Here is a 19,261-nt window from a genome sequence, read left to right on the forward strand (position 1 = left end):
CTATGCTTCTCTTCCATAATGCTCTCGAGTTTGAAATTTCTTTCTCAGTGTTCATCTTCCCCGTAACATTTGGGTGCACTCTCATTCATTGCTTTACCCGCAAGAGCCTGCTATTCAGGACTCAGTAAATCTTTTTTTACACGGTAGACGTGACTTTCATAGAAGGGTGGGCTCTTATGAAAGATGGTGTTCTAAGCTTGTTTTCTTGTAAGCTTAAGCAAGAGAAGAAATTCATGGAAAGGAGGGAGGGAAGGAGCGAAGAAGGGAGGGAGGTATTCTAGCACAGTGCTTATAGTGCAGGTTCTGGAGCCAGATTAACTGGGTTCAGATCCCAGGTCTGCTACTTTCAGTGATATAACCTTGGCCGAGTTAGTTAACCTCTCTATACCTCAGCTCCTTACCTATAAAATGGGAATAATAATAATAATATCTACCTTAAAGGTTTTCATGAGAAATGAGTGAAAACATATAGCATATATGTACAATATAATAATAATTGTTATAAAATAGCAGTCCTAGTCATCAGTGTTCTGATGAACAGAATTTGAGGAATTGGCATAAAAGCTATAATTAAAACTTACTTTTAAAGACGTAGAGCTTGCTGTGTCAATGAAGAATTTACTGTAGCATTTTGACAGAGTCCAAATAAAGTTAATTTCATTGTTTAAGAAACAGTTTAAAATAAAGTTTTGTATAGACAAAGAATACTGTATCAGTTAAGTGAGTATTCTAAAATTTCCTGCATTAGATGATGTAGAGGGTGAAATGAACAATTAAAGGTACAAAATTAAGCTGACTCATTTGTTCTGTGTACTAGATCCTGGGACTAAATCTGTAGAAACAAACCATGGCCTTGGTCCTAAGATAGCTGACAAACTTTTATGTTTAACAACTGTATAAGATATTTTAAAATAACTTTTGTGCCATAAAATATATTTTACTTTGAAATGTGTAGATACTGATGATCTAGAAAAGTCTTGTTCAAATACCATTTACAGTTTCACAAACAAGTAGACTGCAGTTTGGTTTATTTTGTCTTAGGGAACTCCTGCCTTGAACCAAGGGGCCAGTTTGGAGTTAAGCTTATGTATATCTTTTTCACTAGTTTCATGGAGCTCAGGATGTAGAGGAAGCAATAAAATGCAATGCTCTTCTGAGTCTAGGTCTAATGGGAAATGACTAGTTAGTGACATCAGTTGTGTTGAACTAGTTAGATTGAACAATTTGCTGGGGAACTTCACCAGGCTGTCTTACAGTCATCATAGTAAGGAAGGAAAGTGAGACATGGTTATACGCGTACTTTGCCTTTGAGGAAAACAGATTTTTTAAAAAAAGTTTATGGCATCTATAGGTGTGGTTCCAAGACTAGAGATTTCTAAAAGAAAAGTTATGTGATGAAATTCTTACGGGTACAAAGAATGTTCTGAGCAGCTCAGAATTTTTAAATGATGTATGTAATTGATAATTGGATGGAACGCAGTCACATTTGTACAGTGCTAAGTAGACTGTAAGAAATAAATATTGAAGAATTTCCTTTACTATCGGCCAAAGCTCAGAAGGAGTTTAGATACTTCATAGAGCTCAAAGAGCTTTTAAGGTTGTGGTTGAAGCGAGAGCAGTGAGAAGAAAGAGGTAGGCTTACTGTGAGAAGATGTTATTGGTAGCTGTTTACAGGCAGAAATCAGTTCTGTACCATTCTTACTTTGCTTTCATAGTCTTGAACTGGAAGAATTACTTTTCCAACAGCAAAAGATAAAACAAACAACCTCAAATGAGGGAAATTAAATTTTAAAAAGATGAGGAGATCATAAGAGTATCATTCACTTTAAATGAAATTAAGTTTTCAAGACTCAGCTGAATTGCCCCCCAGGAGTTAAAGGGACTCTCATGTATGATCTCAGGGTTATTGTCGATATTCTTTGTGAAATCATGGAGAATGTGGGAAGTACCAGGAGACTGAGGTGAGACAAATGTCCCAGTTTCCAAAAAGACATAGATTGAGAAAAACGCAAATCCACTTCCCTAACTTTAAACTGCGACATTGGAAGAGTTTGTAAAAAATAAAACTAATAAAATATTGGAAGTGTTTAGAAAAGAAAGGGGTGGTTTCCATGAATCAGCCTGAATGTATAAGAACAAGACATGCCAAACTGACCTTATTTTTTTCTTTTTTTCAATTGTATAATTACTACTGGATTAGACAATAGTAAAGACATGTCACATCTTGACTTTGGCAAGTGGTTGACAAAGTCTCCTAGACTACCCTTACGGAAGAGACAATGAAATGTGGGCAGTTGGGTTGGTTTACAGCTGCTTGAATGACCACACCTATGCCAGCATGCCACAATGTTTACCTAAATAATAACCAGTGATTCTATACACTGATTCCTTAAAGAGAAATGGTAGTGAATATTAATTGGCATACACTCAGAAAGTATGAATTTGAGTTATGAGTTCTTTTGACTGAGGATTTGTATATTGAAACTTGAGTGCCTGGATTTATTCATATGATTGAGATTTCAGTTATAGAGTTTTCCCCTCCTGAGCTGTGTATGTAAGATTTACAGATCTCTTTTTAAGTTTCATAAATCAACTTGATTTATAAATCACTTAAAAGTCAAAGAATAATCTTAACACTTAAAAGCAAAGGCTGGCTGGGTAAGAATGCAATTATGAAGAATCTTTTTTCTTATTTGTTTAACAACTGCATTAACCCCAAGTAGATGTTTTCATACTCTTGAAATGTCAAGTTTCTGTGAAACTCTCCTTAAACAAAAGCTGGAAATTCATATACAATTCAATAATATAGATAATCTCAGCAGTGTCTCTGTGAGCTAATGTTTCTGTTGGCCTTCTGGTAATTACACAGCCATCTCCCTATTCAGGATACTTGTACTTTTTTTTTTTTTTTTTAAATAAGTTCCCTGGAACCACATCGAAGTGGAAAGCATAATATTCTGTCCCCTTACGAAAGTTGTTTTTGTTTTCTTGAAGCAAGGAAGTCCATGATGACTGCTATATCCAATATATTCTGTCATTAATTATTATTAATCTTAAAGAATGCCAATCCATATAATTTGTTAACCTTTTATAGTTGACATTTCATTGATATTGGTAATATTTTGTCCCCAACCTCAGAAAAGTGTGATGATTTCTTTGAATAGTTGTGTACTTTAAATAAAATATCCCATTTATGAAGTTGTACTTCACCCTCTTCTTTGCAACTGTTCATCTCAGCATTGCATCCAGAATCCCCATAGAAGTTGAGGGTGAAGATAGAGTGCAGTTCCCATCCTGATAAATCTAGGTGTTATCCTTTAAGTCTAATTCTTTCTGCTTTAATGATTCTCTGTCTTAAGGTCTCGCGGGCCCTTGAAACAGGAATTGAGTTGTTTACCTTCATTTTCCCTTAAAAGAGCCCCCCTCATGTGGTAATTTGTGATCTATGATTTTTATTATGGCTTTGTCTTGTTGTTTTTATAGATTAAAATCCAGTGTGGGTTTTTAGCATTGTATAGTTATCTCTGTGAGTTATGCCATATTTTATAGTAAAGCTTCAAATTTAAAAATTTGACAAACCTTGAATTAAAAAAGTGTTGATTTAGATTGTCTTCTTTAATAAAACAGGCATTAGCCTTTATCCAGATTAAATCTGTTATTGAAAATACATTTGATAGCAGGTTTTTAGATAATGGAGCCTATATAATTTGTCAAATAGAAAAAAATGATGCATTCTCTGTCTAGGCAAAAGCCCTAACCAAACTTCTGCAAGCATCACTTAATACTTTCAAACACCTATGTAACAGTCCACAAAAGCTTTTGTATACTGATTATTACAGTGCATTTGAAACACTCTTTAACTTTTAAAATACGTAATGAACTCATTATTGGGTATATTTTGTTCACTAAGCAATGAGACTGTACAGTATTGATTATAAATTGGGTTTTTCTTCTGTCCAGCAATGAACAAGTTCCATAATGTAAATAAAAAATGAAATAATATTCCATTTAAATTGGAGTTGGGTTGGTGGGGCCCCGAAATGCCTGGCAGAAGCAGCCTCTGGGACCACACATTGTTCTGTGTTATTCCTGTAAATGTCTTTCAGGTTTTCTTCTTTGATCACAATTCTCCGCTTCCTCAGCATCTATTTTTGACAATGCAAAACAGGGACTTTTTGGTTTATGTTTATTAGTTTAGGATCTGAATGTTATCTCTAAACTTTAGAAGCTCTCTGATTTCCTGCTTATTTTAATACTCTCTCATATAGGTTATGTTTATTTATATATGTGAGAAAAGACCAAAAGAAGGGATTAGAAATGCTGTGTTACAGAATAATAGTTAAAAGAATGAACTGATCTGTAGTAACCTTTGATTTATCTAATCTGGTCATAACTATGCTGTTTCAAATAAAATAAAGAGTATATTTTAATCAACTAGTCATTTCTTATTCAGTAAGATAATCTATTTTGATTTAGCATTGCTCTTTTCTAATTATCTGAAATCTTGTCTAATGAAAAGTGTTTGGATTGCTTTGATGTTCATTTTAAGCTCAACCCTTATTATAAATTCACTGCGATCAGATTTCTGCAGTCTTCTATTTTTCTTCTTAATACTTCTTTGAGACCCTTAATATCCCTTTTTTTAATCTCCCATTTTCCCCACAAATAAGAAAAAAACAACCTTTCACTCCTATTTATTCACATTGTATCTAGGAGTCAAGCAAGTAGACAGAAAATGCCTTTTCAATCTAGAGATAGGCAGAAGGTTCTGAGTAGGACCCATTTGGCCTGTTAGAGATGAGAAAGATGGCCAGTGTGGGTGGAACATAGTGTGAGAGGGTGAAGGGTGAGTGAGTTTGGGTCAGAGATGGCCAGAGCTGAAACATGTAGGGCTTTCTAAGCCCTGTTTAGAAGTTTGAATTATATTCCAAGAGCAGCAAGAAGTCATTTGTGGCTCTAAACAGAGTAGTGCTTATCTGATTTATGTGTACAAATCTCATTCTGGCTTCTTTGTGAATGGTGGGAGCAGGAAGGAGCTAAGAATGGATGCAGGGAAACTGATTAGAAGGCTGTTACAGAATTCCAGGTGAGAAATGATGGTGGCTTAGCTTAGATGGTGGCAGTGGAAATGGAGGGAAGTGGGCAGTTACGGGATATGTTTTGGAGGTAGAACTGACAAAAGTTGCTAATAAATTGCGTTGAGGGATAGAAGTAAAAAGGAGAAATTGAGGACGACTTCTAGGTTTGGTGTTTGTTCTATTGGATTGGTGGTGGTAATTTTCTAAGACAGGAAAAACTAGAGGAGAGGAAAATAATGGGAGAGGATAGAATTAAGAGTTCTGTTTTGGTCATCTGAAATCTGAGGTGCTTATTTGACTTCCAAATGTATCTGCAATATATAGAGAGTTTGATGAATTTGGGGCCTGGTAGAGATAGGTCAGGGATAGAGACGTGATAAGAATTTGGCACTTACCAGGGTATAGATCGTATTTAAAGTCATGGGACTGAATGTGAAATTACCTTGGATATTTGTCATGTTCTGTGACTTATACGTCCTCCCTCTCCTTCCATGTAAAATTATGCCTACATTGTGTATTAAAGTTGTGTATTTTAATTATAGTACCTATAATAGTTTGGTACAGTTATCTTGTTTTGGATAAAATATTCTGATTTCTTTTTCCTATTTATGGCTAAATGGTTTAAGGGTATTCATTAACTAGCATTGATATTTAACTGGAGATCTAACAGTTATGTGTTTTGTCTTGTGTGGTTTTTTTGTAGGTAAAGTCATTAATAAAGATTTGCGACATTACCTGAGTCTTCAGTTTCAGAAAGGATCAGTTGACCACAAACTGCAGCAAGTGATTAGAGATAATCTCTATTTGAGAACTATTCCATGTAAGTATGAGATGGAATAAAAGAAATGCAGCCAAAATATCTTTATTTAACTAATCAAACGTCTAGAAATAATTCAGTAGAGTATGTCATATGAAATTGTGGAGACTAAGTTGGGGCATTGGAATGAAACAAAAATTGGATAAAGAGAAAAATTTTCAGAGGACTTTCAAGTGTTTTGTTTTAAAAATAGAAAAACTAGAAGATTCTATATTTTGACTTTTAAAAAAGTCATTAGACTTTAAAATTTTAAGAATATAAATGTACATGTTGCTAACTAGATGTTTTTCCTATAAATCAATTGCTAAAGCCTATGCAGTAAGAAGACTATTTTGCTCTCAGTGCCTGTACACTGATAACAAATATTTTTAATTAATTATTAGGATACTACTAATTTTAAAATCTGCCTCTCCCCCAAAGGAAAAAAGGAGGAAGTATGCAGTGCCACCTTTGTGGTAATCCATTTTGAATTTTTATCTAGACGTTGGTGTATCTCTTCTAGTCTTAATAGTTTTCATAGGACCTGATTGTTGTTGTAATGATAGTTTTGGCTTTTTATTGTTTTTTTTTTTTTAACACATAACAAATCATGTATGCTTGGTTTAACTAGTGTAGGTCTGGGGAAGCATAAAAGCAGTAAACAATAAAAGGGAATAAAAGGACATTCTGGTTTGTTTTACTTTTCAGTATATTTGTAATTCCTTGTGGATACTAGCTTTTATAAGGCCTCTGGAATTCTCGATTTCTTTTTCTTGTTATTTAATCTCACACAATGTCCAGTTCATCACCAGACCTTCCTAATTATGCTTAAATACCTATCTCTCTGCACTACCATAGACCCTCACTCTTTCTTACTTGGATTTTAAAAAACAACTACCACCACAACAAATAGCATTATGTAGTTGCAAAGAGCTAAGTAAAACTGACTTCAAAATCTTGATTCTGGCATTTTACTAGTTGGCTTACCTGGGCAGGTTACTTAACCTTCCTAAGCTTCAGAATCTCCAGGTATAAAATGGGAATCATAAGACTCACCTGATATCATTATTAGAATTAAAGTGAGAACATAAATGTAAACCACTTGGTCTAGAGTAGGTACTCAAGCAGTGTGTGGCCCCTTGCCCCATTCTAACTGTATCCCCTGACTCCAGTGTCACCTCAGTCTAGTCCATCTTTAAGGTGCACGTCTGATTCTTGTCCATTTGTAGTTTATCCTTCAAAAAGTCCTGTTGACTACAAGTCTAGACTCCTTAACATGGTATAAAATACTGTTTTAAAATCTGACTACTTATCTATAATTTCCTCCCATAAATCTACCTTGTCACATTTCAGAATTGCAATTCCTGCCTTCTTTTTTTTTTGCATTTGCTTGATAAATCTTTGTCCATCTTTTTATTCTTTTATCTTTCTGAATCTCTTTGTTTTACAAATAATTTTGAACTTTGTAGCCATGGTGAAACTATATTTATTGATTAGATCGATATCTTTAGTCTCAGTTTTGTCATGTTTTTCTGTTTTGTAGCCAATGTGAAACTTTATATTTATTGATATGATTGATATCTTTAGTCCCAGTTTGGTCATGTTTTTCTATTTTACCCATAGACAAGTATTTTATATAAAAAGCCTTTCACTATGTAGTCTATTTTATTTGAGCTCTCTTTTTAGGAAGATTTGCATCTTTATTGTACTGGTTATCTCTGTACCTTTATATAATACTCCTCGTTTCTCATCCCTTTTTTTTTTGTTCCTACTATGAGTAATATTAAAATTATCTAGTCATTTCTTCTTCCTCCTTACCTCTCCCTCTCCCATCATCTGACTTGAAGTAATATCTTTTTATTCCCAACAAATATAAGGTAATCAGCAAGCTCATTCTGCTTTGCATATGCTTTCCTCATTCTGACTGTTTTTTGATGCTTGATCTGTATCTATATTGGCAATGCAAGCAACCATTATGTACTGTACTCTCCCCTTTATAATCATCATTTATTCTCAATTTTTTTGGTAGATACATATTTAATCAAGCTACCAACCCTTATGTTGTTGTTTCTTCAATAATTCTGGGTGTCTAAAGCTTGTTGTCTACCAGATTTCCATGAAATGTTCACAGGATCATTATAGCAGTTTCTCTGTGGCCTTTATACTTTAAAGTTTGTTTGTATGGATATGAAATTTTTGGCTCATAATTTCTTTCCCAGACTATCTTAATTATCTAATTGTTTTCTGGCATAAAGCATTGCTCTTAAAAAAATCTGAAAACAATCTGATTTTTATCCCCTTATAAGGAACTTGGTATTTTGCCTGCATGGGGTGTCTCAGGGTAGCATTTTTAGTTTTATAGCTCTAGAGCTCCCTCCTTCCTTGTTAAAGCAAGGTAATAAAAATATGTACTTGTACTTTTCGCTGCCCTCTGCCACTTTTACTTGATCTTCTTTTTAACTTACTTCTACTGTCCTAGTTTTGCAGTTTCTCCCCAGTGTGAGGTTTTGCCTTAGAAAGGAGCTCTACAATTTATTTGTTTTAATTCACAGTTTCTAAATAGCTACAGCTGTTTCAGATCCTAACAGGAACTCCTAACTTAAAATTGAACTGCCCAAAACACGTCCAAGAATCTAGAAGCTCTGATGCATCAGTAGCAGTTAGCAAACTGAATGGTCACATCTGGTCTCTAAATGTAATTCTTTACTAAAAGATGCCAGATTGGGACTTCCCTGGTGGTCCAGTGGTTAAGTGGTGGTCCAGTGGTTAAGAATCCGCCAGCCAATGCAGGGGACACGGGTTCAAGCCCTGGTCCGGGAAGATCCCACATGCCGCAGAGCAGCTGAGCCCGTGTGCCACAACTACTGAGCCTGTGCTCTAGAGCCTGCGAGCCATAACTACTGAAGCCCACGTGCCTAGAGCCTCTGCTCTGCAACAAGAGAAGCCACCACAATGAGAAGCGTGCACACCACAACGAAGAGTAGCCCCCACTTGTCACAACTAGAGAAAGCCCATGCACAGCAACAAAGACCCAACGCAGCCCAAAATAAATAAATAAATAATAAAAATAAATTAATTATAAAAAAAAGAAATTAAAAAAAAAAGATGCCAGATCTCCCTGGAGAAAATTCTGATTCCCTGTCTGGGGCAAGGAGAGTACAAGGTGAGCTTGGAATATCCAATTGTATCAGAAAGTATGCTTAAAAAATTTGGGGGACATATCAGAAGAACATAAAGAAAAAAAAGCCACTTAGATGGGGTGCCCACTGACAAAATCTGAGACAATTTAAACAACAAAATTAATAAGAGAAAAAGAGAGACTTCTACTGCTGTCAGACATTGCACTATAGATAAAACACAACTGTGATCCCTAAGAGAAGAGGAAAGGAGACTGCACACAGAGGAGTCCTGTAATTTCCTCAGCTTTCTTCCTGGAGGCACTTTTGAGGCTACAGCACAGTAAGGAAGAGCCCAGGCAGAGTTTAGCAGACTCTGAGTTGAGGGGACAGAAATATGAGTTCAAGAAGTCTGAGGTGTTTGGAATTTGCGAGACAGGGTGTCAGAGAGGAAAAAACTATGAAGAAAAGGAGTTCAGGCAAACTGCATAGGTGCCTCCTTGGGTCTATTGCTGAATACTAAGCTGAGAATGTGTAGAATGAGACTTCACATAGCAGGGCAAAGAACTCTCTGTGAGCTGTAAGATTAACAATACCAGAGCTTACACAGGGCCAAGAGAAATTTGAGTTCTAACCAGACTGAGTGGAGAGACCCTGTAAGGGTCATGGCTTACTAGTAGGGTTAAAATGACCATAGATTAAGCTCCTTGGGGCCCATTTTAACAAAGTTAAATTTAAAAAGTCCCAAAAGGATCAAGTGAATATGCATGTAAATTAACTGTTAGTAAAAATAAAGGAAAGGAGGGTGGGGAGGAAAAGGGGATAATCCACACTCTTTAAAGGAAGTCAACAAAATCTAGACACTGAATAACATAACATTCACAATGTCCAGTGTCTAATAAAAAAGTACTAGGCATACAAAAAAACAAGGAAATGTGACCCATAATCAAAAGAAAAGTGAGCTGATTAAAGAAAAGAATAATAATTTAAAAAAAACCAGAAGGGGCACAGATAATGACCATACCAAGAATTTTAAAGTTATTATAAATATGCTCAAGGATTTAAAGGACAGTATGAACAGAATAAAGAGAAAACAAGATGTATACTTTTTAAAAGAACTAAATGGAACTTCAAAAATTCACTGTATGGGCTTAACAGCAGATTAGGAAGTGCAAAAGAAAAGATCAGTGAGCTTGAAGACTTAGCAATATAAACCAATCAAACAAACATGGAGAGGAAAAAGAGTAAAACAGTGAACTTTTTAAAAGCAACCAAATAGTGAGAGAGACAGAGAGACTTCTACCTTTGCAATGAAGGACTAACTGGTACTGGATTTACCATCTTATCATAAACAACCAGAAATTGGGCAAGATATCTATAACAGCTGTTTTCAGACATTGGATTATAAGCAGAACAGGACTGTGATCTGCTTATATTGACCTATGGCACACGATCAAGCCAAAGTGGGGGAAGCAGAAAAAATATTTGAAGAAATAGTGGCTGAAATATTTGCAAATTCAATGAAAACTATAAACCCATAGATCAAAGAATCTCAAGAAACCCCAAGCAGAAGAAACATTAAAAAAAAAATAGATCAACGTACATAATAATCTAATTGCTGAAAAAAACAGTGATAAAGAGAAAATGTGAAAGGTAGACAGAAAAAGAGGTACATGCAGGGGAATATAGAATGACTGCAGACTTATTAACAGAAACAGTACAAACTGGAAGTCAGTCAAATGTCATCTTTAAGATGCTGGAAAGAAAAAATGCCAACCTATATAAAGTAAAAAATCCTTAAAAATAAAGAGAAATAAAGAAAATTTTGAGACAAAAAAGGATGAGGGAATTTTTCTCCAGCAGACTTGTACTATAAGAAATAGTAAAGGAAATTCTTCAGATGGAAATGAAATGATACCAGAATGAGAACTAAAAGGAAAATAGAAAAAACTTCATAATTATAGTTCAAGATTTCAATACCCACTTTAGAAAAAGTAAGCAAAAAAATCAACAAGGTTATAACACGAATAACACTTTCAACCAACTTGACCTAATTGTGATTTGTTAGAGCATACTACCCAATAACACAAGGATATACATTCTTTTCTAGTGCACGTGGAACATTTACAAATACAGACCATATTCTGGACCATAAAACAAGACTCAGTAAATTTAAGAGGATTTAAATCATACAAAATATGTTCTCTGATCATAACGGAATTAAATTAGAAATCATTTATAGAAACATATCTGGAAAATCTCCAAATATTTGGAAATTAAATAGCACACTTCTAACTAACTTGTGAGTTAAAGAATAAGCCACAAGGAAAATTACAAAGTATCACACATCAATACAACATATCAATTTGTGGGATGTTGCTGGAGCAGTACTTAGAGGGAAATTTATAGTGTTAAATACTTATATTAGAAAATAATAAAGTTCTCAATCAATGATCTAAATTTCTACCTTAAGAAGAGCAAAGTAAAGCCAAATTTAGTAGCAGGAAGGAAATAATAAAGATAAGAGCAGAAATCAATAAAATAGAAAACAGAGAAATGATAGAGAAAAATCCGTGAAATCCAAAGCTGCTGCTTTCAGATTAATAAAAGTGATAAACAATAATGTTGAGAATGGGAAAGATGGCATCACTGAAAATCCTACAGATGTTAAGTGGATAATAAGGAATATGCTAAACAACTTTATGCCAATAAACTCAACAACTCAGATGAAATGGATAAATTCCTTGGAAGACAAAAACTATCAATGCTCACTCAAGAAAAAATAGATGAACTGAACAGCCCTCTATCTGTTAAAGAAATTAAATTTGTAGTTTGTAACTTTCCCAAAGAGAAAACTTCAGGCCCAGATGGTACTGGTGAATTGTTCCAAATATTTAAAGAAGAAATAATACCAATTCTACATAACCTCTTCTGAAAATTAGAACAGTTCCCAACCTCACTCTGTGATCTGAGCATTATACTGATTCTAAAGTGAGATTAAAAACTAGATCAAAATTTTTCATGAACACAGGCTCAAAATCTTTTAAATATTTTAGCAAATCAATATATAGCAATATAGAAAAAGGATAGCACATTATGACCAAGTGGGATTTGTCTGAGGAATGTAAGGTTGGCATAACATTTGAAGATTAATATAGTAACAGACTAGAAAAGCCATATGATCTTCTCAATAGGTGCTGAAAAAACATTTGACAATAGTCTAACACTAGTTCATGATAGAATCTCTCAGAACACTAGTCTGCCTGTTTATTACTCACTGCCTCTTGGCTTCAAATCTGCTCTTTTTGCCTGCTTATGATACTGTCACATTTTCCCCTTACCACCTGACACAATGTTAAGCTTCGTCAGTAGAGTGTGCAAGAAGGTTACTAGAAAGAAGAGGCTCCTTTTCCTGGTTCCAGTGTGTCTTTCTCTTTTTGCTTCTGTCTGCAAAAAGATACTCAGTTGGTTTTAGCAGCACTCTACCAGTCAGCTACCCAATGGCAAGTTCAGTAGTGCACCTGGGCAGGGGTGGGGAGGGGGATGAGGGGGAGGGGTGGGGATGAGGGGAGTCCCAGCAGCAAGTTCAGGAACACCCTCATAGGTGGCTTCATGAGTTCCACCAATGCACCAGGTAACTTCCTCCCAGTTTCCTGATGGGTTCTGTGGGGACCCCAGCAGGCTTCCCAGATTTCAGCAATATCTCTTGTAAGTGGTTTTCCAGTGGGTTTCTAGCAAGCCTAGCCAGTGTCCCAGCTGGTTTTCTAGTAAGTCCAAAACACCCCCCTACATCATCCCTACCACTCAAAAGCAGCTTGTTGGTGAATTTTATTGGTACTCCAGCAGACAGTTCCCTGCCCACCAGCCTCAGCCTACTGGTTGTGAACCAGCTCTGTCCCAAGGCAACCCAGTAAACTTCTGTACCATCCAGTGGGCTGCTACACACCTTCTCCAGCAAGGTCTGAATCCCAGACTTTGAGAGCATCTCTTTGAGGATGGTACTGTCTAGAGTTCTCTTTTATTCCCTCTTAGTTAATTCTTTATAAATAGTTGATAATTCTTTACATTAAGCTGTTTTTGTTCAAGTTACCATCTAGTTTCTTGCTCCTATTTGGACCCTGGCTGATACAGAATTGGTACTGGTAGTAGTTCCAGGAGACAGACCCTCCAAGAAGGGAATTTTAGGATTGGTTTTGGTTGTATACTTGGGCTTGAGCCCAGAGCCAGATTCCTTCCAGTGGGAAGTAGGTTGCTGGTAATTCGTGACAAGTGACATCACAATTTAATCATAGTATAACCTGTGGCTGATTGTGATGAAGTACCAGCTGAGCCAAGTACCTTGGGACCCAAATGACTGCTACACTTGACCAAATTTAGCAGTAATAATGGCTATAAACACTGAGGTGTGGGATGGATTCTGCTGAGTGCACCAAGCACTTAAAGAGAGAAAATGACAATATAAAATCAAATGGTTTATTATTATTAGAAACTAATATAACAAGATTTTAATAACACTTTTAAATGATCTCAACCCGATACAGCCATTTGCTAACAGAAAACCTTAAAAGAAGGGAACATTAACACAAAATAAATGCCAAATAAAAATCATCTAAAAATTTGAAAGGTAATACCACACATACTTAATATTTGAATTTTTCACTCCTGAAATGAAAATTTAAAGCACACAAAGTATCAGTTGGTCTTGATTTTTGTTTGGTAACAAATATTCAGACATAGAAAAAAATATATTTCATTTTGCATTGACATTCATAAAATTGTTGAGTATGTCCAAAAGCATCTTCAAATTAGGTGTTAACCATTGGTCATTCATATAAGCTTGTTTCCTTTTTGTTTATGACCCACTATTTTTATTTTATCATCTTTATTGGAGTATAATTGCTTTACAATAGTGTGTTAGTTTCTGCTGTATAACAAAGTGAATCAGCTATACATATACACATGTTCCCTTATATCTTCCCTCTTGCTTCTCCTTCCCACCCTCCCTATCCCACCCCTCTAGATGGACACAAAGCACCAAGCTGATCTCCCTGTGCTACGAAGCTGCTTCCCACTAGCTATCTGTTTTACGTATGGTAGTATATATATGTCCATGCCACTCTCTGACCAGCTTACCCTTCTTCCTCCCCATGCCCTCACATCCATTCTCTACATCTGCGTCTTTATTCCTGTCCTGCCCCTAGGTTCCTCAGAACCATTTTTTTTTTTTTAGATTCTATATATATGTGTTAGCATGAGGTATTTGTTTTTCTCTTTCTGACTCACTTCACTCTGTATGACAGTCTCTAGGTCCATCCACCTCACTACAAATAACTCAATTTTGTTTCTTTTTATGGCTGAGTAATATTCCATTGTATATATGTGCCACATCTTTATCCATTCATCTGTTGATGGACATTTAGGTTGCTTCCATGTCCTGGCTATTGTAAATAGAGCTGCAATGAACATTGTGGTACATGACTCTTTTTGAATTATGGTTTTCTGAGGGTATATGCCCAGTAGTGGGATTGCTGGGTCGTATGGTAGTTCTATTTGTAGTTTTTACACTTTTTTTTTTCCCGTTGCGGAGCACAGGCTCTGGACGCGCAGGCTCAGCGGCCATGGCTCATGGGCCCAGCCGCTCCGCAACATGTGGGATCTTCCCGGACTGGGGCACGAACCCGCGTCCCTTGCATTGGCAGGCGGACTCTCAACCAGTGCGCCACCAGGGAAGCCCTATTTGTAGTTTTTAAGGAACCTCCATAGTGGCTGTATCAATTTACATTCCCACCAACAGTGTGAGAGGGTTCTCTTTTCTCCATACCCTCTCCAGAATTTATTGTTTGTAGACTTTTTGATGCTGGTCATTCTGACCCATGTGAGGTAATACCTCATTGTAGTTTTGATTTGCATTTCTCTAATGAGTAGTGATGTTGATCATCCTTTCATGCGTTTGTTGCAATCTGTATATCTTCTTTGGAGAAATGTCTATTTAGGTCTTCTGCCCATTTTTGAATCGGGTTATTTGTTTTTTTTGATATTGAGCTGCATGAGCTGCTTGTATATTTTGGAGATTAATCCTTTGTCAGTTGCTTCATTTGCAACTATTTTCTCCCATTCTGAGGGTTGTCTTTTGGTCTTGTTTATGGTTTCCTTTGCTGTGCAAAGGCTTTTAAGTTTCATTAGGTCCCATTTGTTTATTTTTGTTTTTATTTCTATTTCTCTAGGATTGTTTCCTTTTTTAATGATGAAAATATTTTGTTTTCTTGCTCTGATTTTGTTTTTGCCATTGAAATCTATATTGCTTTTACTTCAGATTTTAGACTAGCTTCTGATTTCAGGTTGAAGAGTTCTGCAACAACATTCACTTCTTGCTTTTCTTCTCTTAAAGTATTTACAAAGCGCTGAAACTCACAGCTAATATCAAATGGTGAAAAATGCCAGAGAACTTGGTTGGATAATGTTCAGGTAACATTCAGGTCTCCCAACCAATGTTAAAAACGTTACACAGAATCATATTGTGAAACTGCCAATGTAAGGTCTTATTTAGCCTTCAAAACTTGTAATATTTTTGGAACATCACTCACAGGATTTATATAAAGTATAAATATATATAAACTTATTAACATTATATTTGCAAGAACAACCCACCATTAGCAGCAGAGCCCTGACCACACACTTGCTGCATGGGAACAGCTGCAGGTAAGACTGACTGAGTAGATTGTGACTGCTGCTCTCCTCCAGGCTTCTGCCCTAGTCCCTGAAAATGTCAGCTTTAACATTTGATTCTACTTTTCAGTGTTTCCTGCTCTTACTTTCAGTTGAAACCAGTAACATCTCTATCTCAAATTATTACGCTTTAATCTCACAGCAGAACTATAATACCTTTTGTTCCCTCATTTTCCCCATCAACTGATTTTTCTTGGGATTTAGAAAAAGCAGATTTGCCGAGAAGCTCCAGAAAGGAATTCCTACGTGGAAACTATAATGTAAATCAACTATAACTCTCATATATTGTTGGTGGGAATGCAAAGTAGTACATCTACTTTGGGACTTTTTCTTATAAAGTTAAACATACACTTATCATATGACCCAGCAATTCTACTCCTAGGTATTAACCTAACATAAATTTAAATATAAATCTACCCAAAGACTTGTAAATGTACAGCAGCTTTATTTATAGTACTGTCTAAAATCTGGAAACAACCCAAATATCCACCAATGGTGAATGCATAATCAAATTTTGGTATATCTATACAGTGGAATACACCTCAGTGATAAAGGTATATTTAACAACAAACTGGATAAATCTCAAAAGTGTCATACAGAATGAAAGAATCCAGACACAAACTGCTACTGAAATCAAATTAATGTATGATTTCATTTATATGAGATTCTATTAAAGACAAAACTATTGTGACGACAGATCAGTGGCTGCCACAGGGTGGGAGACTGCAAAAGGGCACAAGGAGACTTTTGGGGGCAGTGGTTCCCAAAATTCATAGAATTGTACCATTAGAATTAGTGACTTTTATTATAGATAAATTATATCATGATAAAGTGGCCAAATAAACTCCCCCAATTATATTCTTTTATATTATCAACAATTAGAAAATGAAAATTTACAAAAAGATATCATGTATAGCATAAAAATATTTGAAATACCTAGAAATTAATCTAAATATGTATAAAGTGTAAAGATCTCTATAAGGTACAATTAAGGGACATTAAGGAAGATCTAAATATATTGAGAGACATTTCTTGTTCATGGATTAAAGACTCAATATGGTGAAGATATCAAGTCTCCTCAAATTGATTAATAGATTCCATAAAAATTCCAGCATTTTTAGCTTGATTCCAGAAGTTATATAGAAAGGCTGTGAATAGAAAAAACAAGGTAAGTGGAATTGCTCTGCTATATCTCAAGATTTATCATGGCAGTATAATAATTACAACACTGTGATAAAGGTGCAGGAATGGTCAGTAGATAAATGGGATGTAATAGAAAGCCCAGTGATAGACACCCAGTCTTATATGGATGTTTCTATATAAGATTCCCATGACAGAAGTGCCATGGCTGATCAGGGAGGAAAATAATTGACTTTTCAATAAATCTTGTTGAACGACATTTGGAAAAAGAAAGGAAATTGGACTACTACCTCCCATTAAGTCCCCCCAAAAAATTGTTTTAGTACATTAAAGTACTAGATGTGAAAGGCAAGGCTGTAATGCTTTTCAAAAAGAATATGGGGGCTTCCCTGGTGGCGCAGTGGTTGAGAGTCCTCCTGCTGATGCAGGGGACTCGGGTTCGTGCCCCGGTCCGGGAGGATCCCACGTGCCGCGGAGCTGCTGGGCCCGTGAGCCATGGCCGCTGAGCCTGCGCGTCCGGAGCCTGTGCTCCGCGACGGGAGAGGCCACAACAGTGAGAGGCCCGCCTAGCACACACAAAAAAAAAAAAAAAAAAAAAGAATATGGAATATCTCCATGGCCTTGGAAAGGATTTCTTCAACAAGACACAGAAACCATTAGCTGTAAAGGAAAGGACTGATAAATTTGACTACATTAAAATGAAAAACTTCTGTCATCAAAGGACCATTTATTTTTTAAAAAAGTGAAAAGAAATCACAGAGTGGGAGAAGATACTGTCCTGCAACATTTGTTTCAATAATGCAGGTAAGTTCATATGTGATTGGTAAGTAAGTAGAAGAATGATGTCAACTGAACCGAGGTAATACTGGTTCTTATTTCATTTGCCCTAGCTAATGTTTTGCATCATCAAGTAAACACAGAATATACAAACATAGCTGAATGTTGTTTCTACTATGTATGATGCCTATTCACCTCAGTTTGGCCTCTTTTCTCAATTTGAACTTGTGCTTTATCTTAAAATTGTTGATTGCACCTTTTGCCTTATCTTCGTTATACAGTAGCCTCAACCCTCCATGTATCCCTTTCTGTCAAGCTACCTTTTCCTTTCATTTCTTTTCTTATTGTTTTTAAACACAAAGTATTTTATTTACTCTAGTATTTTTTTATTAAGAATATAACATATCTTTTTTTTTTTTTTTGCTGTACATGGGCCTCTCACTCTTGTGGCCCCTCCCGTTGTGGAGCACAGGCCCCGGAACCACAGGCCCAGCGGCCATGGCTCACGGGCCCAGCCGCTTCACGGCATACGGGATCCTCCCAGACCGGGGCACGAACCCACGTCCCCTGCATTGGCAGGCGGACTCTCAACCACTGCGCCACCAGGGAAGCCCCTATAACATATCTTTTAAACTGTACTAATATTTTTCATTGGGATTGTTACTGATTTTACCAAGTGCTCTGTTTAAAAAGTTTCAATAAGTTTTCAGAGATCAACCCTATCCTATTTTCTCCATAATCTTCTCTTATTTTTGGCGCATGATTTTGCAGAAAGCACTATCTGAAGAAAGCATATTTCACATTTTAGCAGAAATACCTCATTTGCAACACATATACCTGGCAAAAGATGCAGTGCTTCAATACTGACCCAATTATTTCACATTTTAACCTCTATAATTGGAATACATCTTACAATACATGAAATCTTTCAATTATAATTGCCAGGTTTTTTTTATTTTTTAGGGATAAAATAATGGTGCATTTTAGAAGCTGTTGATTACTTAGATTTGTAAATCAGAATGTAAAGAACTACAATTTTAAAAAGGCAGGCAACCCAGTAGAGAAATGGCATAAGACTTGAACAGCCACTTCACAACAGAAGAAATCTCTGTGGCTAGTAAATATATGAAAAAGAATGTTTAATCTCATAAGGCAGCTGCACATTAAATACACAGTGAGATGCCTTTACATACTTAGCACATTGGCAGAAGTTTAAAAACCTGATAAAAAGTATTGATGTGGACACAAAAGGATGCATATGATATGATTCCCTTCATATGAAGTTACAAAACAGGCAGCACTAAGCTGTGTTGCTCAGAAATGCATTACTTAGTTGGTAAAAACATTTTCAAAAGGAAAAGAAATCATCATCACAAATGTCAAGATGGTAGTTACTTTGGGGGTGGAAGGAGGGAGAGATTTATGATTGGAAGCACACAGTGGGCTTTTGGCATCCTGGTAATGTTCTGTTTCTTCACCTGGATGAGTTTGCTTTATTATTACTTGTTAAACTTTATACATATATATGTTTTATGTACTTTTCTGTATATTTCAGAATAAAGCAAAAAGGAGGGAGGGATCAGTTATATCAAAGGTTGTTGATTGGCCAAGTAACATGATGACTGAGA

At 36.0% G+C, this 19,261-nt stretch overlaps 1 protein-coding gene across 4 annotated transcripts in view; it reads left to right on the top strand.

Annotated features, from left to right (window-relative positions):
• The window catches only part of MAGI3 (membrane associated guanylate kinase, WW and PDZ domain containing 3), a 255,355-nt gene that overhangs the window by 144,149 nt on the left and 91,945 nt on the right, over positions 1-19,261 (top strand). For all 4 annotated transcript variants that reach the window (XM_059060460.2, XM_059060470.2, XM_059060494.2 and 1 more), the window contains exon 2: positions 5,782-5,898. In XM_059060460.2, the coding sequence (XP_058916443.1) occupies positions 5,782-5,898 (117 nt within the window). The remainder of the gene's footprint in view (positions 1-5,781; positions 5,899-19,261) is intronic.

The sequence above is a fragment of the Kogia breviceps genome, chromosome 1 (assembly GCF_026419965.1).
Source record: "Kogia breviceps isolate mKogBre1 chromosome 1, mKogBre1 haplotype 1, whole genome shotgun sequence".
NCBI lineage: Eukaryota > Metazoa > Chordata > Mammalia > Artiodactyla > Physeteridae > Kogia > Kogia breviceps.